At 52.4% G+C, this 24,172-nt stretch overlaps 12 protein-coding genes across 12 annotated transcripts; 6 read left to right on the top strand and 6 right to left on the bottom strand.

Moving 5' to 3' along the window:
* Positions 1-114: 114 nt before the first annotated feature.
* Positions 115-4,357, bottom strand: MIND_00309300 (uncharacterized protein; the record flags this gene model as incomplete). The annotated part of the gene is made up of 21 exons (XM_037359950.1): positions 115-192; positions 244-357; positions 418-543; positions 592-888; positions 935-1,031; positions 1,082-1,203; positions 1,250-1,399; positions 1,443-1,532; positions 1,582-2,137; positions 2,184-2,471; positions 2,676-2,874; positions 2,923-3,035; positions 3,084-3,314; positions 3,363-3,374; positions 3,423-3,492; positions 3,545-3,621; positions 3,669-3,721; positions 3,768-3,827; positions 3,877-4,067; positions 4,119-4,221; positions 4,256-4,357. 21 exons carry the CDS (start codon positions 4,355-4,357, stop codon positions 115-117), a joined length of 3,129 nt encoding a protein of 1,042 aa, XP_037222835.1.
* A 745-nt stretch (positions 4,358-5,102) lies between these two features.
* Positions 5,103-5,912, top strand: MIND_00309200 (J domain-containing protein; the record flags this gene model as incomplete). The annotated part of the gene is made up of 3 exons (XM_037359949.1): positions 5,103-5,304; positions 5,361-5,701; positions 5,757-5,912. The coding sequence occupies 3 exons, from the start codon at positions 5,103-5,105 to the stop codon at positions 5,910-5,912; spliced, it is 699 nt and encodes a 232-aa protein (XP_037222834.1).
* Positions 5,913-6,019: 107 nt separating this feature from the next.
* On the top strand, positions 6,020-6,327 carry MIND_00309100 (uncharacterized protein; the record flags this gene model as incomplete). The annotated part of the gene is made up of 2 exons (XM_037359948.1): positions 6,020-6,113; positions 6,164-6,327. The coding sequence occupies 2 exons, from the start codon at positions 6,020-6,022 to the stop codon at positions 6,325-6,327; spliced, it is 258 nt and encodes an 85-aa protein (XP_037222833.1).
* Positions 6,328-6,446: 119 nt separating this feature from the next.
* MIND_00309000 (Peptidyl-prolyl cis-trans isomerase) lies at positions 6,447-8,396 on the bottom strand (the record flags this gene model as incomplete). Its single annotated transcript, XM_037359947.1, has 12 exons — positions 6,447-6,987; positions 7,041-7,212; positions 7,261-7,355; positions 7,400-7,552; positions 7,598-7,625; positions 7,679-7,702; positions 7,750-7,815; positions 7,865-7,978; positions 8,013-8,101; positions 8,152-8,179; positions 8,232-8,277; positions 8,322-8,396. The coding sequence occupies 12 exons, from the start codon at positions 8,394-8,396 to the stop codon at positions 6,447-6,449; spliced, it is 1,431 nt and encodes a 476-aa protein (XP_037222832.1).
* Positions 8,397-8,569: 173 nt separating this feature from the next.
* Positions 8,570-9,310, bottom strand: MIND_00308900 (uncharacterized protein; the record flags this gene model as incomplete). Its single annotated transcript, XM_037359946.1, has 1 exon — positions 8,570-9,310. The coding sequence occupies one exon, from the start codon at positions 9,308-9,310 to the stop codon at positions 8,570-8,572; it is 741 nt and encodes a 246-aa protein (XP_037222831.1).
* Positions 9,311-9,886: 576 nt separating this feature from the next.
* On the top strand, positions 9,887-10,603 carry MIND_00308800 (uncharacterized protein; the record flags this gene model as incomplete). Its single annotated transcript, XM_037359945.1, has 3 exons — positions 9,887-10,161; positions 10,214-10,354; positions 10,405-10,603. 3 exons carry the CDS (start codon positions 9,887-9,889, stop codon positions 10,601-10,603), a joined length of 615 nt encoding a protein of 204 aa, XP_037222830.1.
* Positions 10,604-14,362: 3,759 nt separating this feature from the next.
* MIND_00308700 (uncharacterized protein) lies at positions 14,363-15,268 on the bottom strand (the record flags this gene model as incomplete). Its single annotated transcript, XM_037359944.1, has 1 exon — positions 14,363-15,268. One exon carries the CDS (start codon positions 15,266-15,268, stop codon positions 14,363-14,365), a length of 906 nt encoding a protein of 301 aa, XP_037222829.1.
* A 330-nt stretch (positions 15,269-15,598) lies between these two features.
* Positions 15,599-15,820, top strand: MIND_00308600 (RmlC-like cupin; the record flags this gene model as incomplete). The annotated part of the gene is made up of 1 exon (XM_037359943.1): positions 15,599-15,820. The coding sequence occupies one exon, from the start codon at positions 15,599-15,601 to the stop codon at positions 15,818-15,820; it is 222 nt and encodes a 73-aa protein (XP_037222828.1).
* Positions 15,821-16,412: 592 nt separating this feature from the next.
* MIND_00308500 (Methyltransf-25 domain-containing protein) lies at positions 16,413-19,662 on the top strand (the record flags this gene model as incomplete). The annotated part of the gene is made up of 5 exons (XM_037359942.1): positions 16,413-17,821; positions 17,868-18,131; positions 18,188-18,976; positions 19,029-19,139; positions 19,188-19,662. 5 exons carry the CDS (start codon positions 16,413-16,415, stop codon positions 19,660-19,662), a joined length of 3,048 nt encoding a protein of 1,015 aa, XP_037222827.1.
* Positions 19,663-19,688: 26 nt separating this feature from the next.
* Positions 19,689-21,638, bottom strand: MIND_00308400 (CAP10 domain-containing protein; the record flags this gene model as incomplete). The annotated part of the gene is made up of 5 exons (XM_037359941.1): positions 19,689-20,245; positions 20,293-20,526; positions 20,578-20,812; positions 20,861-20,974; positions 21,027-21,638. 5 exons carry the CDS (start codon positions 21,636-21,638, stop codon positions 19,689-19,691), a joined length of 1,752 nt encoding a protein of 583 aa, XP_037222826.1.
* A 108-nt stretch (positions 21,639-21,746) lies between these two features.
* On the bottom strand, positions 21,747-22,613 carry MIND_00308300 (Alpha/beta hydrolase fold protein; the record flags this gene model as incomplete). The annotated part of the gene is made up of 1 exon (XM_037359940.1): positions 21,747-22,613. The coding sequence occupies one exon, from the start codon at positions 22,611-22,613 to the stop codon at positions 21,747-21,749; it is 867 nt and encodes a 288-aa protein (XP_037222825.1).
* Positions 22,614-23,006: 393 nt separating this feature from the next.
* MIND_00308200 (UBC-like protein) lies at positions 23,007-24,101 on the top strand (the record flags this gene model as incomplete). The annotated part of the gene is made up of 7 exons (XM_037359939.1): positions 23,007-23,033; positions 23,084-23,165; positions 23,211-23,224; positions 23,277-23,500; positions 23,550-23,582; positions 23,630-23,774; positions 23,832-24,101. 7 exons carry the CDS (start codon positions 23,007-23,009, stop codon positions 24,099-24,101), a joined length of 795 nt encoding a protein of 264 aa, XP_037222824.1.
* Between the last annotated feature and the right edge of the window lie 71 nt (positions 24,102-24,172).

The following is a 24,172-nucleotide window of genomic DNA, read 5'->3' as shown; positions in this document are numbered from 1 at the left end:
GTTGGAGGAACTTGAGTCGTCATCACATGATACAATTACATAACCTCCGATTGTGCTACAAGACTTCAAGAATCAATACTAACAATACACCAACTACGAGGGCCACCACAAGAGCTACATCCTGGCGGAATATGGCACGAGGAAGTTCAAAAGACTTTGCATGCCACCACTGCCTCGGGCCTCATCCTGGAACTAGCGAACTATCAGAAATTGGAGAAACAGCAAGAGGTAGAGGTGTTGAACCCAAGGCGTGTCCCCAGTATCATACTTCTTTGGCGGCCGCTCCCAAGCAGACATGTGATCCAGCTCCTCTGGTGTCTGGAGAGGCAGTACGACTCCCAGCTCGAAGTTGTTGACCTAGAGGACACTCAGAATGGGTCGACAGCGGCTCCGGATCCAACAGTATGTAGCACGAACATTCAGAACTGGCGAAGTATCATCACCACTCAAATTTCCCCAAGCGGCTGGAGTAAAGTTATGTGAGCCCACATACATCCAACCGGCAGCGTCCGATGCTTCGCCGCCAAACGAAGCGATGATCATCTACAGAAAATTGAGTCAAGCTTCCAATAGAGCTGTCCGACTGAAGACCTTGGTGTGCATTAATGAGGGTCCAGCACTGCTGTGCAAGTGGCGGAAAGCTGATCTGGGGAAATTCTTGGCCTCCCATTTCTTGCGGGTACAATAAAGCGACCCAGCGCCATGTTCGCCGGTCTGTAGAACGTGCTTGAAGGTCGGGAATAGGATCTTGACGCCGGCGGGGTATGGGGACTGTTTGCGTTTGTTATCCGATAACGACATGAATTTATGCAGAGAAGATCGGTTGCCGGAAGCGGATCGGTAAAATTGATTGACCCATTGAGTGGTGTAGGCCGCAATACTCGAACCCTGATGATGATAAAAAATGGTGTAAAAGAGCAAGGATGGACCATACACCACACTCTATCGCCAAACTTATGTCACTTTTGCTATCAGCATCGACGTTGAGTCCCAAAGCCTTCAGGGCACACATAAGACGAGGATGACCAGTCCTGAATTCCGATTAAGCCAGAGTGACAGAAAATAACAAAACATCCCTCACTTCTGTATCGCCTTCCATCCTTGGTACTTGCCGGGTATACTTGCAACTAACTCTGCACGAACGCCACTCCAATTCCACCGTTTAGATAAATCCGAAATTGCAGTCAGTGTCAAGTGTGGATTCTGCAGCGTTGTCAGTCGGTCGGTGGCGACCAAGGGAATGACAAACCTGTTGTCTTATGATATCCAGCGCAGGAGTGACATTCGTGGCCTGTAGAACATCTTCTAATATCTTGGCAAACTTATTTTCCGTCTGGTAGCCTTGACTGTTGGGTATAGAAGTGTCGGACTTCAGATAAACGTCTTGGATGAAAACAGCCTGGCACTCGTCAGTGGCAAAAGGGGGGAAAATGATTTCAGACATTTTCGAGGATAGTCCAATCCAGTTCGATCAAATTGGCAGTGCTGACTACGACACGGAGACGTCCAGACTTGTAAAGTAGCACGAGATACTAAAATGTTGTGAGTGGAGGCTACACGTGAGAAGATAAGGGGGCTGACCTTCATGTGCATACAAGCATGCTGACTCATCTTCGGAGCAGTTTGGACCCAGGAAGTGTGAGACATTTTCACTGTAAGTTCTTCAGAGCCAGTTTCTGCGACGAAAATAACCGGAGTTTCGGAAGCAAAGAATGAAGCAAGCCAGATGGGGGCCGCAGTATACGAGGAGATGATTGCAAGCTCAAGAGTAGCGTCGGGATCGTTGGGGCTTAGACCAAGAACATCAGAAAAGGTTATCGACTGTCGACCATCGGCACGGGGATCGCAGATCATGGTTAATGTAGGAAGAACGACTCCGCTTCTAAACCTGCGGTAGCCCATGGAGGTTGTGGTTGCGGTAGCAGGACCAGGGGAATGGGACGATACTGTCTTGGGGCGTTTTGGTTCTGGTTCACCACCGTGGCCCTCCTCCCGCGTGATAAAATGCTTCCTCTGGCGCGCCAGCCGCTCCGCTTCGAGTTGAGCACGATCAGGAATACTTTTGAGTATTCCCTGTGTCGCTATAGCACGCTTTTCCAACCTAAAGACCGTCCCCCCGGCCTTGGCTTTCGCGAGGCTACTGACTGGTGAATCCACCCTCTCATACGCGAGATGAGACCTGCCGTTTCATTGGTAGCGGGCGCGAAGCGTATCTCGGTCGTGGAATGAGTTCTGAGTTGGAGTCAGAATCGGAATCATGGACGACGATGACTGGGGCCGAGGTCGATGCTTCATTGTTGTTGGTATCTGGGGAAGGACGGTGCGGGTTAGGTGCAGCTGTAGTCGGTGACCTTGCAGAGTGCGTCTTGGACTGTCTTTTGGCAGTAATTGCCTTCGCATGCCACTCTTCGTCTGTGTCGTCCTCTGTTTCAGAATCATCTGCCGGGACTGGATTCTTGGTAGAAGGGAGTCTAAAACAGGTTGAAGTAGTTGATATGATAACTCTGAACGCGCAACCTTGGACTCGGCGCCTCTGGCATCGAGCAGGTCAGAAGAGACACGGTCACATCCAAGTCATGTGGTCGGTTATTACTGTATTCTTGTTCAAGACGAATGGTATACAGACGACAATTACTAGTCTATTTCATCAATTGGTATCGATGTGTGAAACCAACACATCCAATGCAGCAAGCTGGCCCCACGAAGTAAATGCCTGAGGTGGGCCATGCCAGTTGGACGAATAAGTGCTCCCATTGGCCGCCAAATCGGAGAGCGCGTTATATTGCACATCGCCGTAACTGCGGATGAGCGTCCGAAGGCCAGAGTTGGAAGGGTTGCGGTACCACGCTTCATGGAGGCCACGGATGAATATCGCTGCAAGAAAGTGAGTTGCTAATGGGGGTGATTCCGTACATCACAGACCTTTGAAGCCGACCCCATCCGAGTTGGCATTGGGACTAGTCCCTTCGGTGATGATACCGTCAGAGCCTTGCCATGCAGATGATTTGACGGCCGCGTTGATGATGTTGGTCATTCTGATGATCCGTTAGTTCCGAAATAGTAAATGGGACAAGACAAGTCACAATGTAGTCCACGAAGAATCTTTGGTCACGGCCGCAAGAACGCTGAGGCCTTCGATATACTTGCCGCTGTTATACGTGTATGTCCCGTGCCCGGTTGAGCAATCAGCGCTGGTTGTATCAGAGATGATGTTGTTTGCGTTGATTTGATGGTTCTTCATCCAAGTGGCGCTAAGAATCGCAGCCTTGGAGTACTCTTCTGTGCCAAAGGCTTCAGCGAGGAAAGCAGAAAGTCTAAAATTGTTTAGGAGTTATTTGCATTCAGTGTGGACGAAACCATACGTGGTGTAGAGGCTTTGAGGAACAAATCAGCATCGGAATTGATGGGGCAAAACGACGAACCCGGTAGTGATTGAGTTGATCCCTGCGTCTTTCGGGTTGGTTGTCCAGAAAACGCCTCCTGCCATGGTCTCTACAGGCACAACGTCACTTTTGATGAATCGTTGGTGAGGAAAGCAACTGACTCTCGTTGCAAGTTGACTTGATTGTGATGGTCTTCAACGGATTTTTGCCAGACTCGGCTTGCTCTGGAGTGACGACACTAAGACACAGTTGGGGAGCGAACACAGTCGAAAGAAAGAGACGAACTAGCCGGTAACATGTGTCCAGACATCAACGGCATGTGCAAGCATGTTTTGATCCTGAAATAAAGTTAGAAATTGTACAAAGCCCCGTGGAAAAGTTTACTTGGTAAGCGCGATAGGCATACATCGCCGATTGAGCCCACCACAACGCGTCGTCGTTATACTAAAGAAATTATAAAACCGATTTCCGCGGTACATGTCCCAAAACGCACTCTGTGCGATGAAATTAGCCACCATAATGGCCTCAGAAAAGGAGCATACCCATATTTATCATAATGCGCATATTTTTTGAAGACAGCGTCCAGATTATTGATGACAAACTCCTGGTTGGTCGTCGTCCCAGTGGTCTTGTCTTTATTAGCGAGGGCGGAGAAAACATTGCCTGACTGCCAATATCCGATACCTGTCCATTCTGAGCCAAGTAATACTGCAGAGACGGCCGGCCAAAACCTACCGGTGAATTCGCTCGACTCGGTGTTGAAATGTGGCGTGATCGCGTCGATGGCCTTCTGCGCGATTGAAATGCGCTCGGAGACATCAAGGGAGCTGCTGGGCTTCTGGTGAAGGGATGAGTAAGAAAGACTCAATCACCGCCGAGGGAAAACTTGCTCTCCAGGAGCTCGGGACACTCAAGTCCTGCGCGAAAGCACAAGAAACGAGAAATGACCCCAGTAATGTCTGCTGAATGTGCATGGTGGTACTTGAAGAGATGAGGTTGGAGATGTTATCTCAAAACTTCGTGCATTGGGCTCTATATATACTTGCGCCCACCGCAACAAACAGATGTGTCCCTTGATCAAAATTGCATGTGCCTGACAACACAAAGACTCCACAGCACGCCGCCAGGTGACATTGGCGGTCAAGGGTTAAGCGATGGATACTCGGCCATCGGACTTTTTACCTCTGCATGCTAGACCACGTGACCGCGAAAAGTAAGGCTGGAGGAGACAAAACAGTGTCGCCACTTTGTTCTGGACGCTGTTCCGGACGCTGTAGTCTGTAAGAGACGAAAGAAGACCGTCTGTGCCGCGGGAAACCCTGATTTGCGTGCCCGCACGCGCAGTATTATGGCCGTAGTAAGTATGGCGGTAAATCCAGTTTGTTTGGAGCAGGAGATGGTAGTAGTGCAAGAGCGTTCAGGCACATGGGCAAACGCATGGATGTAGCTACCCAAATACGTCCACTAGCATATGCAATAGAACGGTCCCTGGTTGGAGAGTGGCAGTCTTTCGCGATTGAGAAAGGTGGGCATGGACAAAAGAGGCGGCTGTCAGAGTTCAGCCTCCGTGCTCCAGTCGGGCCTGATAGGCATGACCTGTGGTTGACCTCGGTTCAGGCGAGAAGGTATGTAATGACTCTGAGTCGTCAAGAGGTGAGTGAACACGTGCATTGAACGGCAAAGCCCGAAAGGAGATGCTAAGCATGATACCATCATTGTATGGATCAAACGGCCTCTCTCTTGTCCAAGATGTACGGCTTGGCTACCCGATTCAACCATCTACCACCAAACCTCAGACTTTTACTCCATGCCTACTCTACGACCTCGGCGCAATATCCTTTTCCTACGAAAGTAAATCCCTCACCACACGAAATCTTTCATCTTCAACGCGGCGCTTCAGAAGCCACTATTAAACAACGCTGTCTGTTCCTCTATTTCATGAATTCTGTGCGGTTCTTGCTGAATGTGGCGTTAAAGATATTGAACTCGTGAAACTGTACCACCCTGACTCACCGTCTTGCCGCGATGTGCCTCCCAACGAACGACATCGGCGCTTTCATCTTGTTGGCGCAGCATACGACACTCTCCGCGGCAAACCACGGACTGCATACCCCGAGAAAGACCGCACGGTTTGGGAGGAAATTGAGCGTCGGAAACGAGCTCAAGCTCGACATCGGGCGGCATACCAACAGTCAAGGAGAGGCGCAGAGTATTCATATGGCCACTCAACAAGGGCGGAATACGCTTATGCGGAATGGAATAATAAGCCGATAGATGGCAGGTGGGTGGACAGAGTGATCCTCGCATTCGGATTCACGGTATGGGCTGGCTTTATTATTTCCCTTTCAGGGCTAACTGACCAGTTTGCTGCAGGCGTTGATTGCAGGAGTCTTACCCATCTTCTTGTATCCCCGACACCCGATAGACAAGCTACCTACCTCCGCGTATAACCTTGCTCAGGCACGCCGCGAGGCTCGTCTCAAGTACGAAGAGCGTCTAAGTAGTGACAATGACGACAGATTTAGATAATGTCCCCTTCCTTCTTTTCCTTTTGGCTGCAAGATAAGCGCTGGTCTGATTAGCTTACTGCTCGTATAAAAGCTGGACTCACTTGCTCGTTCTCTTCCATCACAACCATGAAGCTCACTAAAGCCATTTCGTTCATACTCGTCGCTCTCAGCCCCGTCCTTGTTGAAGCAGGCCCTATTGCCTATGGCATATGTCAGACAGGTATGTCATCGCCCGCTCTCTCCTCATCAGGCTGGCTAAATCGTCAAAAGGTTGTAATACAGTTGCCGTCGCATGCTATGCTGCCGCCGGCTTCACTTTTGGGACCGTGGTTGCTGCCGCTGCCGCGCCTGCCGCAATACTCGCCTGCAATTCCGCGTTGGGGACTTGTTCTACCGCGTGCGCAACAGTGGCCTTGTTGGCCCCAACCCCTTGAACATGTCAGTTTGCAAACAAACGAGATCTTTAAGCCCACTAACAATGGCTTAGTCACAGTAAACAAGCATCCATGTACATGTACAAGACTCTGCCTGTTATGAAAGACATGTTTGAAACTCAGTATCTGTTTCTCCCTCTGCCCTGTTTCTCCCTCTGCTGCTTTTTGCGTTGTCTTTCCTCCTCTTTTGCCCTCGCTCCCCTTACTCGTGGGTCAATGACCTCATAATCTCTCTCCGCTTTCATAGTTTCTTCCCCATCATCCTTGGGGAAATGCAGCGCATGACTGAGGAAACCGGCATCGTCGTCAACTTCGATGCCAGGGTCGTCTGCCAGAGCTGGCCCTTCCTTTTCGGTGTCTTTTCCATCTCCGTCTTCAGCATCGGGCATCTCCACCTCCACTCTTGCCAATTTGCCTCGAAACGCATTCAGGGCAGCCAATACGTTGCTCTCGTCCTTGACCCGCTTTCCGCCCGCATCACGCTTGCTATGGAGTCCGCGGCCTTTGGAATACCGCGCCAGTTCCTCTTCCAGATACGATTTGGTTTTCTTCTGCTTTCGCATTGCTTCCAACTCATCATCGGAATCCCCTCCGCCTCGGCGTTTCTGCAGCGATCGGATTTCGGCTTCGAGGTTGGCAATTTCTGTCTTGCGGACATTGCTACCAGCAAAATAATGAGGATTCAGGAGAAATGAAGAGCAGGCAGGTCATACGCTGACGAAGCAAGCTCTTGTGCATGTTTTTCGCGTATCTTCGTGATATCTTCCTCTTTCTTTTTCTTGGGTCGATCGTCAGCTGGATTTGTCGAACCAGCGATTGGCTTGGACGGCTGGCTCGTTGTGGGTTTATTGATGAAGTCTGGCAATTGTCCTGTCGTATCCATCACTAGAGCCAACAGGTGAGTCTTGCTTCCAAGGAACATAGTGCGCCTACGATCTGGACGGGCAATGCCTTTGCCTTTTTTCGGGAGCGATACAGGCTCAGCATTGGGATCTTCGTCTTCGCCGAAGCTAAGTAGAGCGACATTTCTGATCACTTGTTAGCTTTGGAGGCAAGTGTTCGCGACACCAACTTTTTAGCACCCTTCCTCCTCTCGGCCTCTTCGCGTTCTTTTTGCGCCGCTTCCCGCGCTCGTTGCTGGGCGCGTTTCTCAGCCGCCGTTATTCGTGGTACGATGTCGTCGAATGGATTGTCCACAATACGTATAGATTTGATTTTCGGAGGACTATCGAAATGAGCAGATGCTGATGCGCATGAGAAAACAGCTTACTATACGGGTCTTTCGTTTTCTCCCAGTTCTTACACAACTGTCAGCGAGGTATGTGGCTCCCAGGACAGAAACTCCGCGCACCCATTTCACCAATTTTCATGACATCTTCAAACCGTGAGCAAAAGGCAGCTGAGCTGAAAACAATGACCCACTGTAGATGGTGTCGCCCATACACCGTCCAAAGAGGGTATGCTTGCCATGGAGCTCGTCAGCGCGGTCTGTTGTGAGTTGAATAATGTCTTTCTTCCCAACGAGATAGAGGTGCACCGAGAGTAATGATGAATTGGGAGTCGTTCGAGTTCTTAGTGCCATTGTTGGCCATTGCGACAATTCCACGATGAGCAAATCGGAGTCGTGGATGGATTTCATCCTCGAAAGGTTCTACAACCACGCGTCAGCATTTGGTTGAGCAAACGAGTAGATGACGCGCCTCCGTATATTGACTCCCCACCCCCGCCAGTCCCTGTTCGATCACCAGTTTGGACCAGGAAGCCAGGGACAACGCTGTCGAGACCATATAAGGATGAGTTGTTGGTTTGGAGGCGGAAACTCACCGATGGAAAATAACGCCGTCATAATACCCTGCGAAACGCGTCTCTAGCACTGCCAAAGTCGTTCTGGGAAACTTACAGACCCTCCAGCGCCAGCGTAATGAAGTTGCGACATGTTTTTGGCGTTTCCTGAGGCGACTTCAGAACTCGATAGGGATTGGCCAGTCTTCTACCTTGGACCACAGCTCGATATCAATTTCCCCCACGGTTGTATCGATGATTACGCGTCCATTTGTAGGGAGCGCCATGTCTTGGGAGAAAGAGGGAGAAAGGCAAACGGCAGGCAAACGATGTCACATTTGACTTGCTTGCCAACAACTTTGAGGACGCGCAAAGAAACCAGAGCTTGTTTACTACACAAAGTCTTTTCCTCTACTGGATTCTGCATTGTACGGAGGCAAACTAAACACATTCGATAGGCTCAGTTCACACTGATTTTCGCATTTGGACACACTCGACGCAAATCTTTGACTACATTTTCCCCCGCCCCCGACACCGACACTCGCTGGACACTCTGAGAAGCCCATCGAAGGGTTCTTTGGGGCTTTTGTTTCTCTCGCAAAGCCGTTGCTAGCCATGGTGGCATGCCGTCGCTGTAGGACCAAGACACGGCCAAGTCTGAAACGTGCTCTGGCAAGGCCGCCAGCCCCATCCGTAGGAAAACATCCTCAAATGGCGCGTCGACGTATTCAATCGACAGCGCATGCAGGTTGGGGAGAAGGCTGTGGGCATCGATGTTCTCAAGGAGTTCATCAAAAATATTGGTCATTGGCATATGAGGTCGGAGGTGGGGGTGAATAGCGGGGTTGGCTATCTGGATAGTGAGGGTCTGGCAGGCGAGGTTGGCGGATCGTTTGGGAGGTGGGTTGGATGCCATCCGCTTTCCGGGCCACCTGAACAGACGGCAAAAACGATTTCGCCTGCTCGGTTTTGACGATGGCTGCGCTGAAGCACGAACTGAATGCAGGAAGTGCTCCTCGATTGCTGGGCTCATGATGTAAACATTTTTCGTCGAAATCATGTCAAAGAGGTCCGCCCAAGTCGAATTGACGAGAGGCAAAGTTGTCATGAGGGTCGTGCGCGCTTGAGTTGTGAGTGGCATTTGCCACAGTGCCTCGAGGACATGCTGGAGGATTTCGGTGGGCAGCTGAGGAATCATCATTGGTGGTCGGGTCGAAATGGCTGGGCATCTTTTTATATGAGGGAAGATTTATAGGTCCAAGCAAGACACCGATGCGGTCGTCATAAGGCGGCTGTTTGGCACTCCTCTTGCCCGACCAAATCGCTTGTCTTGTTGCCTCTGCATTTTTGTTTTCTCCTGAGTGCCTGGAATTTCATCGCATGATCCGATAGCGGTACCGAACTTGAGACAATCTCGATTATCTTCTCTCAGATATGTAGCTCGATGGATGGCTGGGTCCTCAGTCCTTCTACAAAAGGCGAAGCCTACTGAGGGGCTATGTAAACAAAACAAAGAAAGCAGACTTCTTGGAGCTCGAATGAGCCATAAACAAACACCAACTTCAAGTTAACGCGTTGAACTCAGAACAACAACTCGTGGAATTGCGTGTGCGATTCATGCTGACATTGTGCGTCCACGTGTATTACAGTAATCACCCGCCCTCTGTCGAAAATGCTGGAAAACGAGTGCGGGAAGTCGTGGGCGCATTGGAACCCAAAAAGGTAGGAAGCGTGATGCGCTGACTGACGGTGACCGCCAATGTAAAATGGCTCACTCATGCGCCCCCAAACGAGGTTCTTGCTTCTCATCTCTCTTGTCCCCCTCTATATAAGCTTCGCGGTCTACTTCGGCCTCATACCACAAGCCATACTGTCTTCCCTTCTCAAGCTCGCCAACAGCAATCTACGCCGAGCTCAACCGATAACCAGACCCGCCACTACCATTGCATCTCACAGTAATATGGGCGTTAAGATTGTCCCCAGACCCAGTCAGCAGCGTGGCCATGCCGACCATGATTGGCTCAAGACCTTTCACACCTTCTCGTTTGCTTCGTCGGTGTTCCTTTTGTTTCTGCGTCTCTCTGAGACTGACATCCTCAAACAGCTACCACCACCGTGACCATGAACAATTCGGTGCCCTTAGAGTGATCAACGAGGATCGAGTAGCCCCGCGAACGGGCTTCGGTACTCACTCTCACCGTGAATTCGAGATCTTCTCGTATGTTGTCGCTGGGCAGCTTGAGCAGTGCGTCACCTTGCTCTCTATATGATAACTGTCTGACTCTCTCTCTAAAGCAAAGATTCGATGGGAAATACGGAGATTCTTAAACGCGGCGACCTCCAGCTAACCTCTGCTGGGACTGGCATCTCGCATTCCGAGAAAGCCTATGGCTCTAAACAGGTCCATTTCCTCCAAATTTGGTCGCTCCCATCTGTCTCTCGCCTCACCCCCAAATGGATTGGGACACACTCGCTTTTTGGATGGATGATTTGATGATATATATATTTTGTAGGTAATGGGAGGATGACTCAGCTCTGAGCCCGCTATGCTCCTGGAGAGGGAGGGCCTCGGTAGCCCACTGTCTAGCTAGCAAGAACTAAAACAAGCACGCAAAATAAGGCAAAGGGATGGGTGGGTGGGGACAGAAAAGGAAGGGAAGAGAGGCAGTGAGGAGGGAGGTAGGGAGACAGCAACGACGACGACGAGCGCGAAAAAGAGAGTGATGGTGATGTGACAGTGTGATGGTGCTCACTGCCCAATCCCGACGGTCTCGCCAGACCACCCAGGATTGGGACACACTCGCTTTTTGGATGGATGATTTGATGATATATATATTTTGTAGGTAATGGGAGGATGACTCAGCTCTGAGCCCGCTATGCTCCTGGAGAGGGAGGGCCTCGGTAGCCCACCAAGGAGAGATCTGAGCGTGCGACCAGCCAGAGGAGGGGGAGCAAGCAGCGCAGATGCCAGAGGCACTCCATCAGACACGCCAACCCCCTTCGGGCGGGCCAACTCTGGGGAACGGGTCGGTGGAGGAGGAGTGGGCATAGCAAGTGTCGACGAGGAAGAGGCAGCTGTCGCAGAGACAGGCCTCCGGGGCGGCTGCTACGGACGCAGCCACCATTGGACGGTCACCCCGCTTGCGTTGCGCTGGAGGGGGATCGGCTGGGACATGACCACTATGTGGGGACAGACTCGGTGGAGGGAGGCGAATAGTGAGACGAGGAAGACGGGGGTCCGGGGCCGGAGGGCGGTTCGGTAGACGTCGGGAGAGGGATGGAGGAGTTGAGACCGGGCGAGGCAGTAGCGGGGGGCGGCTTGTGCAGGCGGGAAGACAATGTGCGAAGAACCGACAAAGGCTCATCCACGTACAACTTCCACGCATCCGATTTCCACCGGCCAAGAAGCTTGATTTGCTCAGGCGAGTAGCCAGCCTCCGCGGCAGCAAATGCAGCACCACGGCGGAAGCTATGACCAGAGAACTCACTGGGATCATAGCCCGCCTTGCCCAGATAGTCGTCGAGCGCGCGCAGTGCAAAGGAGCGGGTAAGAGGCGAGCCAGCCGAAGTGACAAAGAGCGGCGCAAACGGGGAAGTCGCAGGGTGGATATCGCGATATGCACGGAAACGTGCGACAGGGCAGGTCTCTGCCCCTGGCGCAGCGCCGACCAGCACACATGCCCCACGGCGGCCCACGTCCGTCTTACTCGCCTGAATATTACAGAGCAAGGAGTGGTCTGTAACGGCCGTGACACAAGCTTCTGAAAGGTTGAGCGAAGGGTCGAAGACAGCCCCATCAGCAACCGTAAACCGCCGCACCCGCATGAACGCAGCCCATGCCAACGTAAAGGCTGACGCCAGCATCCTACCATCATGATCGGTTGGGAGCTGCGCCAAAACTGCCGCCAGGATATCCCGAGTGATAGGGCGGCGTGGGCGACGAGGCTTTGTCCCATAGCAGTGCTCAGCCCCCGCAATGATCCTCTTGAGAATCGGGCTATAAAGCGCGTCCATTGACCAGCCATGCTCAGCGTGAATAGTGCGAAGGCTGGTAAGGTACTTGCTGAGGGTGGCGGGCTGGACGAACTCTGCTCGGGTTGCGAGAAAGAGCTGGACTGCGGAGGGTTCGGCAGGGAGGACAGACCCGTCTGGGCGAGTGAATCCACGTTCATGGGCGAACTTGCAGAACATTGCAACATGACCATCGTACTTGGCACGAGTTGACTCCCGTAAGCTGAACCAGACGAGGCGGGCGACGGTTGGGTGGAGATGCGCATGGGCCGCGAGCCAGTCCGATGAGGGAGCACCCAGGCCGGGCGGAGGGACGCGAGCCTGGACCACTGAAAACGGGACAAAGCATCAGCGACAGAATTCTCTGCAGTAGGAATCCAAACAGAGTGAAAGGTGAAGCCCTCCGCCGATGCCAATAATGCGAACGTCCGAAAAAGAGCCTGTGTTCGGCGGGTGGTCAATGGAGCCTGAGTTCAGACACGTCGCAATAGCTTCATTGTCAACATGAAGAACGACCTCATAGCCCCGCCAGTGGGACCCCCATAGCTGTGCCGCCCGTAAGACTGCCCACATCTCCTTCCAGTGTATTGGCATGGCCATCCTGCGCTTTGGGCAGCGTTCCGCAAAATAGACATCATCCCAGAAGCCCCCAAGGCCCAGCTTGCCGCTTGCATCTGTCCACACCGAGATGGCCGGCGGAGGAGGACGAATAGCAAAGGAGCCATTGAAGATGGGAAGGTACTGCTGCCACCAACGCAAATCCTTCCGGGCCTCGGCGGGGATTCGGCGCTGTAGAGAATGGGGAAGGGCCACAAGAGTCCGCATGAAGTCCCGAACACGACGCGTGAAGAAGCGAGCAGCAGGTATAACAGCCTGAGCGAAGACAAAGTGGCCACAAAGTTGCTCCAACTCATGATAGGAGGAAGAGCCCCGGCTTAGACAGCGCTCGACCATACCAGCCAGGCGGGTGACCTTATCAGCAGGGAGCCGTGCCTCCATCGCCACAGTGTCAAGCTCTACTCCGAGGAACTCCAGGCAGTGGCAGGGACCCTCCTCTTTACGCACAGAAAGCGAGAATCCAAGCTCCCGGGAAGTTGCGCGGAAGCTGTCACGTGCGTGAGTAGCATAAGCCAACCCATCCGACGCGAGGCGTGACGTTCAGCCAATCGTCCAGATAGTGCTGGATATCGGAGAGAGACGCATGGCGGTGTTGAAGGATCCAATGATGGGCTTCCGCGAAATAATTGTAGATCCGAGGGGCTGTGCGAAGGCCAAAGGGGAGGAAAATGTCAAGGAGGGTACGGCCGCGCCAAGTAAAGCCCATAAACCTCCAGTCCGCTGGGTGAATGGGAATATGCCGAAAAGCTGCCTCCAGGTCAGCCTTGTAGAGAAAGGCACCAGGCCCCGCCCGGCGGATGCGATCGATGGCCATGGCAATAGAGTCGAAAACGAGAGTGCCGAACTCGACTGGGACAGCATCATTAACTGAGTGAAGACGAGGCCAAGACAGATGATGAATCCTGCGGCGCTTAGTCGTGTACTTTTTAGGGACGGAGCCCAGAGGGGAGAGGAAGGCGGAGGAGGCGAGTGGGGTCCCAGTCACGTCGATAATGCGGCCCAGGTCGACCTCCGTCTTGACGTCAGAGTCTACTGCGTCAGGAAACTCGAGGGCCGAGGGGAGTGGGGGAGGGGGAACAAGTTTTCGACGAAGGAGATGAGTATGAACCACGCCAATATGGACACCATAGCGAATTGCGGCTACCACTGATTGAGCGAAGTGACGATCAGGATACTCGGCCAAGGCGGTCTCCCAGGCTGGAGCATTCAAGCGGACAAGGGGCATAGAGAGGGAGTGAGGAGATGTTAGAGGAAATAGAATATGTGTATTAGGTCGAGCTGGTAGTGACGACAGGATAGGCGGAGCATTAACGATCTTTGAAATTATAGAAAAAGCATGGTCAGCATCGGTTCCCAGAACGTAAGAGGGGAGTGAAAAGACTTTCCTCCTCGCAGAGCGAGGGGAGGGTCTAACCTCTCCCCCTCGCTGGCCCGGATGTTGAGGTGCGACACGCAGGGGGCTAGTCCGCGGTGCATGAAACCGGGCTACATTCGGGGAACTCGAAGGACGGGCAATGGGCCGATGAAGGAGGACATCCTGAAGAGATGCCCGGATTGGGGTGGTAGAGCAAACAGACAGTCCCGGCCCAGACTGCAGCGCTACAATACCACCCCCAAGACGCCCTCAGGCAGTGTCACCCCCTACTCCCGCTGCAGGCTGAGGCACTGTACAGAGGGGCTGAGGGTGCAAGCCACCACATTTCCCGCAGACATGACGGCGGAGACACCCAACCGATTCGCCATTGCAACCCGAATTGTTGTACCGGAAGCAAATCTCCGCTGCAGCGCCTGCTGGCCGGGCACGAGCTGGCGCTGCTGCTGTCGGGGAGGAAGAGGCAGAAGGGGTTGCGATGGGAACGGGAATGGCAAGAAGGCTGGGGGCCAGCAGGTGGGAAGTGTGAAGGTGGGGGTCGCTCTCCGCCCAGAGGACAGGGTTGAAGAAGGGGTCTGCCATTCGTTTCTGCACGAAGGCGACATGGTAGTCGAGAACGGAAGCCCACGAGTAGGCCTTCGCGATGGTGATAACGTTGCAGAGGTAGATGTTGAGGCCTTGAGTCACCGGAAGCTCCAGGTGCTCGTTCTGGAGAATGGCCGTGAATACCGCCCAGCATTCCGCAAAGACGAGAACGTCTGGCACCTCCCGGAGCAGAGCGGAGGCGCCAGTTGGCAGCGGCGGGGGTGAAACCTCGAGTAGACCATTGACCCCCAACACAAGGGAGAGGGCAGGGGGTGGAGGGGCCGAGTAAGTGCGGAGAAGACGGCCAAGATGGGCCGGAGGGAACTTGAAGTCGCGGATTTGTGCAATGGCATCGGCGGAGACATGCGTATAGAGAGCACCAGAAAGAAGTGAAGGATACCCACCTTGTGACCCAGGAGGCATAGCCAACGGGTTTGCCGGTCGGCCCATGACCCGGTCTAGCGGCGAGACAGCTGGCTGATTGGCTGTAATCCTTGCAATAGCCGCCAACAAGTCCTGGTGGTTCTGGTTGATCTTGGCCTCCAAGTCGGTGGTAGATGGTGCCCCGGTCATGATAAAAATGACAGAAAAGGAAGGGAAGAGAGGCAGTGAGGAGGGAGGTAGGGAGACAGCAACGACGACGACGAGCGCGAAAAAGAGAGTGATGGTGATGTGACAGTGTGATGGTGCTCACTGCCCAATCCCGACGGTCTCGCCAGACCACCCAACTTCACGCGTCATTTCACTGATGCTGAAAAACGTGATCAATGGGCACGAATCGTAGCGCCCGTTGATGCAGACGGGGTTATAACGGAACGGGAAGGATCTGGACCAGCTCCAGTTCAGAGTCCATTGACACTCTATGCAACACTGCTCTCTGATGGAAAGAGTTTGGTACAGACGATGAAAGGCAAGAAAGGGTACATCCACGTCGTTCAAACAAGCGGGTACAACACAGGTGCAGCTGCTGGCGCAAGTATCCGTGTCATTGGCGCCCCTGGTGTGGAATCCGAGCTCAAGGAAGGTGATGGCGCGTATCTCCATTTCGACAACGGAGGAGTCGAGCTGAAAGTCGAAAACATTGGTGATAAAACCGGTGAAATCCTGCTCTTCGATCTCGAATGAATAGTTATTTTTGGACTCACTATCTGCGTGTAATAAAAAACGTTCAATGCTTTCATCGCTCAACTGTCCCACAGCTTTCCACTGTCACATTGTTACCAGCTTCCTTTCCAACATCAACAACTGCCGTTTTATTGAATTCTTTAATCGGCGTAGCTCGATGGCCGACTAGGGCGCTGACCAGCCCGGTGCCTTTGCAGACAGAAGATGCCACTCAAAATTGACCGGAGAGAAAGCGATGAGTCGCATGGCAGCCTACGGTTTACAGCTCCATGATTCCAAGCTGCCTGTCGAGAGCAACAAGCAACCCCATACATGGCAAGATCAGGTTCTATCAAACGCAAACGTACTTTCTCTGGCCTGTGAAAGAGTGCCCTTCTGGTTGGTTGACTACGCGAGGGCCGACTACATAGTAAACGGCTTAGTGCGATTGGCGTACTGATCGGATAACTTGTTCTTTCGGACCGTCTGCACAAATGCTGTGGATAGCTTATCTCGAACCAAGGCACGTCGTGTCTTGATCCAATATAAACCCGCTCTCATCACTTCTCCAGCTCTCCTTCGTCTCCATATAGCCCCGTCATAGCAGCCCTCCATGGCTGGAAGAGCCGCTGGAAGTAGGAAAAGGCTGGATACTCAGCACATCCAATTGACGCCCTCTCCATTTCTGGTGGGTCTGCCGCAGACCCAGGGTTCTGCCGCTCCTCCGTCTCCACCATCTCCCACACAGTCTTTTCCTTCAACCTCATTCAATCGTCCTACGCCATTCGGATCCCCAGATAGTCATGAACATACTTCTCCACCATGGTTGACGCCGTACCCGACCTCTCCGAACCGAATTGAGGCAGATTTGCCATTGTCGACTGGTATTATAGTAGAAGAACGCTTTCGCAGGCCTTCTGTTTCGCGTCCTTTACCACCTTATCCTTCTCCGCCTCCGCGTGGACACGTCCCACTGCTCGACACGAAGTTGGGTGCTGTGCAAGTTCAGCCGACAACATATCTCCCAACGCCAACACAGTCACCTCTGGCCTCGAGCACCACCCTAGGCCTGACACAGTCCTTCTCACCCAGCTCAGCGACCCTATCAAGTTTACCAGCTCTGGGGGAATCAGGAATGTTTCAACCATGGGTAGACCCACGCTCGGTCGATCTACACAAGCAGTCACCATATCACTCGCCTCCTTCCTCACCACCTTCAATCGTGTCAGGTCTTACAGGATTATCAAGTCCTCGTTCTCAGTCGGCTACGCTAGACGTTCCGCGCTTCCTTGCCCCGTCGACTCACTCCGGCTCTTCCGAAGAAGAATTTGTTCCCCGCCCAACCCCGTTCGTTTATCCCTCTGCCCGCACACGTGCTCGACCAGGTCAAAACAAGGCCACACAACAGAAAGGCCCCATAGCATCCATACAAGTCCTCCCACCAGGGACACCCCTTCCACCAGAGGGAATCTTTACCGCTGCCCCCTCGCCACCACCAGATGTACAGTCATTTCCACCAGAAATACGGACAGCTCGACCAGGTTCCGACCGATCGAGCAAGTCCATGTCTACTATAACCGCGCCGAACAACGATATGGCACTTGATCTACATAAATCGACGCAAACGCCTCAGGAGCCGCAGCCGTTTTATTTTCCTTCTGCCCGTACTCGTGCACACCCAAAGGCTCCTGGTATACATCTCGGAAAAGGGAAAAAGAAGGAAGTACTGCCTGGTGGTAATAGCTCCAAGGGTGGCTTTTTGGGCTTAGGTTCGAAAAGCAGGAAGTCACGCACATCTTCACAACATTCCATATCTTTGGAACCTGGAGGTTTATTGTTATCTCGAGACCAACCCGCCTCTCAAGCCACTACACCAACATCGCCTCGTAGCCCTGTTCAAGACAGGTTGGACGAGGCCGAAGCCAGCGATAGACAAGGCGTTAATCGTTCTCCCAGTCAGCCGTCTGTGCAAAGAATCGGAGCGTATCCACTGGACTCGTATGATACCGCCTTGATGGAAAGGTATCCTCGCGTTCTTTCCCTCTGTCTTTGATTTGACGAATTTCAGTGATCGTCAAACATGGGAGCTCATTCGAAAGCTTGATCGAACCTATGGCGGACCCTCTTTTCATGGCTATGGGGATCACCCTCCTCCGACTGTCCTCGATCTAGGCTGTGGTGCAGGCTGGTGGGTGCTTGATGCCGCTATGTCATGGCGGAAAGCGGGCACGCAAATTGTTGGCTTTGATATGATGGATACCATGCGTGCCACAATGTCTACCGCGCAGCGGCAAGGTCTCGCTCACAACATCAAATTCGTCCGAGGCAACTTGTATGTTCCACATAGCTTTCATTAGCGCCGGTATCATGAAGCTAACAGTACTCTAGCGTTCAAGATCCATTGCCATTCTCTGATGGGTCATTCGAGCTCGTTCGAATGGCAAACCTGTCGCTCTGCATCCCTCACTCTCGTTGGGAGTTCGTTCTCAGTGAGGTCAAACGAGTACTTGCGGTTGGCGGACGCCTGGAATACATCGACGACCACGTTTTCTTCCCTTATGGAAAACCCTCTGCCTCGGTTGAAGATCTTCCTATTCATGGTTTGGCCAAAGTACGCTTGGGTGATCAGAACGATAAAGACAGTATTATTTACAACATTTCTGCCCAAGAAATTCGTCCCCAAGCTGAAACATCAACGGACCATGACCCAGCTCCTTACGCTGCTATACCCTCTGGTTCCGCTGCAGAATGGCATGAACGCGCGCAAAATGCGCGAGATCTTGAAGCACTCTTCGAAAACATGCTGGGCTTCAGGTTTGGCATCCATCCTCGACCGGCGGAGTTCGTTTTTGAGCTATTGCGGCGTGTTTTTGGAGGCGTCAAGGAGATTGCAACGATGCATTTGACTCTAGCTCCGTCAGAGCATCACATCGACGACGAAGAGCAGCATTCCGAACAAGATGACGTATTGGTTCAGAGTCCTGGTTTGATTCTGTGGCCGTCAACTGTCGTGCCAATGACTCCAACGGAGTTGGAGGCAAACACTTCCAAGCATCAACGTCTATTGTTATCATGCAAGACAGTGCTTGCAGACTACGCCGCAGAAGTGACAGACGACGGAGATGATGATGATGCGGCGCGAGATGCGACAATGGAGGCGCTGTGGGAGTACCACAAGTATAACATTCTCTGCTGGAAAAATATGCTTTGCTGATGACATTGCGTCTAGTTTTTTGCGAGATCGCTTCAATCCGCCCACTACGTACGACTCCTTGGGAACTGCCGACGAAACTACGAGTCTTTATTCTGAAGAGCTAGACGACATAGCGGAGTACCAAAGGTTGGCCTCTTCTGCTCACTACAACTGACACTAAATCTCATACAATAGTGAACTCCAAACCCACTACGAGTGGGCATCTGAGCCTGCTACACCACAACCACTACCTTCTCCTGCAATAACACTCACAAGTCCCGTCATACCTACGACATCACCTCGAACTGCATTAGCTCCAATACCGCCGCATCTCGTTGTTCCCCCTCCCCCAACCTCCCCTCCTCCGGTTCCACCCCCGATTACCCAACCTATACGACCCCCACTGTCTTCAATTTCTCATCCGATAATACAGCCACCCTCACCTTCGTTTTCAACGCGGAAAACATCTCTGAAAAGTCCAGTTGTCAGAGGCAGGGCAAGAGCACCGAGTATGATATCAACACATACCACTGCGCCGCCGTATTCCCGTGTCGAGTTGACTCATGTTCGGACTTTTCATGTCTATGAAGCTATCAAGCACTCTGATGGCAGGTTTCCAATTACTGTAAAGAATAAAAGTAGTGCCCAGCTTACAAGTACATCCCAATAAGGATAATGATATCAGTAAATATAGTTTTACTCTCCCCACAGCGCTCCCCATTCCATCATGACTGCGAACCAATAGCAGTCGTTTTGGTCATCCGTCAGAATTTTCTCTGCGAATATCCGGCCAGCCTCTTGTATCCTGCGGGCCTCGGCATCATTGTTTCTGGCCCATTCAACCTTTTCAACCAGGTCGCTCAAATCGACACGAACGGGAATAAAGTGCTCATAGGGAATCAACCATGGCGTAAAAAACTCTGCAAATGCAGTTGACTTGAACACGAGTCCGCCGCTACGCAGAAGGCCAAGGTAGCGCCCGGAGAAAGAGTTGCCGTCGATGTCCAAAAGGTACTTGAATTTATAAGCGTCTTCCCGAGGCTCTTTGTGACCGGTAATGTTGTACTCTGACTTGATGGACTCGGCATCGCAGTTGTCGGTGCAATGCCATTCGTGCCATTCTGTGATGCGAACATCCAAGAGACCCTTAGCCTTGACTTCGGGTTGGCGTGCAAGATCAATGAGCCGGAAACGGGGGAAGGATTTGTGGTTCGAGTGGCGGATATGGCCACCATTGGATTTGCCACGCCAATCTGGGTCCGGTTAGTAAGGTGGTAGTGAGGAGACAGCAAGCACCGACACAAGACGTCCTTCTTGTCTTCCCAAGGGATGTTGTTTGGATGTTCGAACTTGCCAGCCCACCAAGATTCCCTGTAGTAGAACTCGCCAGGCATTACGATGTCTGCGAAGCAAGTGGGGCCACCGTCTGGCTGACCGCCAGACGCAACGCCAGAGGCGCTATCGGCCAGCTTCGTCATGCTGAGGACGGGAACAAAGTCGGTGGTAAATTCTGCTGAGGAAGCAGATAGTAAAACTAGAGTATTGCTGTGTTGGCCGATAATTGAACAGGGGAACGAGGACTTACAAGGAACGTCTTTTAGCCCACCACTTCCGCGAGGAGGGCGGCAGGCTAGTTTGGGCTTGAAAAATTCCTCTGTTGATGGTGGAGAGTTTCCAAATGGATTGGAATCCGACAGCGAGGCAACATGGGAGGGCAGACTGTGTTTATCGGTGGAGAAGAGTTCTGCTGAATCGAAGACGACGCGTGGCTCGTCGCGTCCGTTGATCAAGACTTGCATTGGTGGAAGCGCATGCACAAACTACAAATTTGCTTAGAAGGGCAGCTAGTATGAGTGTCAGGAGCTCACCTTGGTGATGGTTCGCTCCCAATCCCCGTCAAAGTAACCTCCTTGTGTCTCCGGCTGGTGGACGGCCCCATCCCGAATAGTCAGTACAGTAACACCATGAGAGTCCCCTTTCAGCTACTTGGGTGTAAATAATCTGCACATACGAGAGCATAAAGAATGTGCACACCTTCTCGGCCATGGCCTTTATTCTCTCTTTGAACCAACCTGGCTTACGTTTCTCGGCCTCCCGAAATGGCGCAAAATCGGCATAAACGCCATCGTACGCATCGATTAGACACCCTCTGGACTTGGCAAAGTCGTAGAATGCGTCGAAGCCCTTTGGTGGGGGCCGACTCGTTTTGAGAGAATAGCGTGACCGGGCTGCGGAGACGGACTGGGGCGAAGAGGCGGCAAGGAAGTTGGTGGTGCTGTCTCCTGCATGGGAGATGTCGATCTTGGCTGGGTGTGAGGAGTCTGGAGTGTCCAGCGGTGGTTTATTGTCGGTCGGTGGTTGGCCATGTGGATGTTCGTTGTGGCCCTGACTAGGGGGAGGTGCATTGCCATGGAAAGGCTGAGACGGCCTGTAGGCATACGGCGCAATGGGGTCTGGTACCGGGAGACCGGCAGCTGGCCCAAGATAGGCGTAGGAAAATAGAAGGAGTAGAGAAACACCTCCACAAGCAAGTGCGGTTCGCTGTCGTCGACGACGACGCGAATATGTGGAGTGAGAAGTACCAGGCGGTGAGTTGGTCAGTGCCAAAAGCGGACGAGCAATGGTGGATTCAGGGTCCGTAGACATTAGAAGTGGGGAGGGAAGTGAAAGTTGACGGATCAAAACTGCAGAGTAAGAGTACTGCAGTTCAAACTCCAAAGCCAAGTGGACTTAGAGACAAAATAACATTTATTTTTACAAGACCTCGCTCAAAAACTTAAGAATCAACTCTCCAATTTCAGTTGTCTCCGTTTCTCCAGCAAAATGACCCGCATCCAACAGCATAATCTCTGCGTGGGGCAAGTCGCGTTTGTATGCCTCCGCGCCGGCCGGAATAAAGAACGGGTCGTGTTTACCCCAGACAGCGAGAAGCGGCACCCGACTCTGGCGGAAGTACTCCTGGAATTGAGGATAGAGTTTCACATTGTTCTGGTAGTCAAAGAAGAGGTCAAGTTGTATGTCGAAGTTTCCGGGGCGCTGCATCAATGCCCAGTCAAGGGTGTAAGTTTCGGGCGGGATTGCGTCTGGGAAGCGGGAGCCGTGCGTATACTGCCATTTGGTAGTTTCCAAGGTGAGGATGCCATCCTGAACGGTTTTGCGGTCAACTTGACTGCCCGATGCCCAATACGCTCGAATCGGGGCCCAACCTTCGCCGAGGCCTTCCTCGTAGGCGTTTCCATTCTGAGAAACGATGGCTTTGATTGCGCTCGGACGCTCCAGCGCCAGGCGTAGAGCCACGGGAGCACCGTAGTCGAAGATATAGACAGCAAACGAGGTTATGGAAAGGGCGTCTAGAAAAGCGATCGTGGTTTTAGACAACGCATCGAAGGTGTACTGATAAGAACGCTCCGCGGGAACTTGGGTGAAGCCGAAACCAGGGAAGTCTGGTGCAACCACACGGTAATGCTGGGCCAGGATAGGGATGAGGTTGCGGTATTGGTGCGAAGAGGTTGGGAAACCATGGAGTAGGAGGACGACAGGTGCATTCTCTGGACCAGCAATGCGGTAGAACACCGAGACACCAGAGTCAACAACTACAGATTTGATTTCAGTGGTGGACATGAGGAGATGGAGGATTTGCAAGTCGTATTATCGATCGTGCTTTTATCTGCGGTCAAGATCTTAGTAAGCAGGGCGTCATTCGGTCTTGATGTGTAACCGTAGTGGCAATGGTTTGGATCTGCGGGCTTGCGACTCTCTTGACTTCTCTTGCAGGGTTGTCCAAATTATGTAATTACTGGCGTCAAAAAATACATTTGAGCCAAAACTTGAAGATGAAATGCATCTTCTGAAAATTGTCATCCGAGTCAGTTGAGCATGGAGGTCGCCTCAGAATGTGGAAGTTGGAGCGCTAGCGTGCAAAGAAAGAAGGACATTGCCAAATGCGGCGGGTGTGACACCTCCGTGACGAGCCTTGAGGCAGTGCCTTTCCCCGACTTTCGTCTACTCCCCGCCATGGCTACCAAAGCTGCTTACAAACGCGTATGCCATTGCTCGCCACCCTGCTAGTCGACGTACTGAATCACGCCTAGCTCACCAAGGAATATGCTGCAATGCAGAAGGAGCCGCCACCATTCGTCTGGGCTGCGCCGGATGAGAAGAACATTTTGACCTGTGAGTCTATTTTGTCCTTTCGATTGCGTCTGACCCGCTTAACAGGGAACTTCATTATCGTGAGTGTCGTCCTTGAGGGCCACCCGAAATCATCGCTGACTCGGCCTTCAGCGTGGCCCTTCCGATTCGCCTTATGCCGGGGGGGAGTATCACGGTGTCTTGATGTTTCCCTCCGAGTATCCTTTCAAACCGCCCGGTATCAAGGCGAGTTGTCTGTTGTGGTATAATCGAGACATTGACACCAATGGTTGGCCCCACAGATGCTCACCCCCTCCGGTCGCTTCCACCCTGACAAGAAAATCTGCTTTTCGATGTCAGATTTTCATCCTGGCTCCGTGAGTTATGCTGGCCAGCTTTAGCGATCTGCTTACCGACGACGAACAGTGGAATCCAGCTTGGAGTGTGGCAACAATGTAGGTGCTAGTGATGAAAGCTGTCTTTGTCCACTGAACTTATCGCCCCAGTCTGACCGGTCTACTCTCCTTCATGCTTTCCGACGAAATGACCACCGGTTCCGTTACTTCTACCGATGCCCACAAACGCGCTTTTGCGGTCCGCAGCCACGCACACAATATCGCCCAGTCTCGCTTTCGAGATGCTTTTCCCGAGGTCAGTTATACACGCTTCCTTATGCTTAATTTTTGACAAATTATTTTTCTCGTCAAGTACTCCGACGCCCAGATTCGAGATTTACCCAACATGGGTCAAAGGGAGCGTGGAGGTGCTTCGATCGTAGCAGCTCAACAACCACCAACATCACCTCCAACGACCATTGCACCGATTCCCGCAACATCTGCTGCCGACCCCAAGGCTGTTTCTGACTCATCGTCTGCCAATGCCTGGACGGCGGCATCTGTTGGACGGGTTTTGTGGGAGAAGTGGCGTTGGGGTTTGTTGATTGCACTGGCGGTACTCGTTTCTAGGGTGTCCTCATGAGACTTGCCACGATAGGTACTTTTTCCAGCATTCTTTGATATCCTCGTTCATTTTTGAACCCCACTATCTCT

Source organism: Mycena indigotica (genome assembly GCF_014461135.1).
Source record: "Mycena indigotica strain 171206Taipei chromosome Unknown Mind.scaff0003, whole genome shotgun sequence".
NCBI classification, from domain to species: Eukaryota; Fungi; Basidiomycota; class Agaricomycetes; order Agaricales; family Mycenaceae; genus Mycena; species Mycena indigotica.
This window is presented reverse-complemented; position numbering and strand designations above follow the sequence as displayed.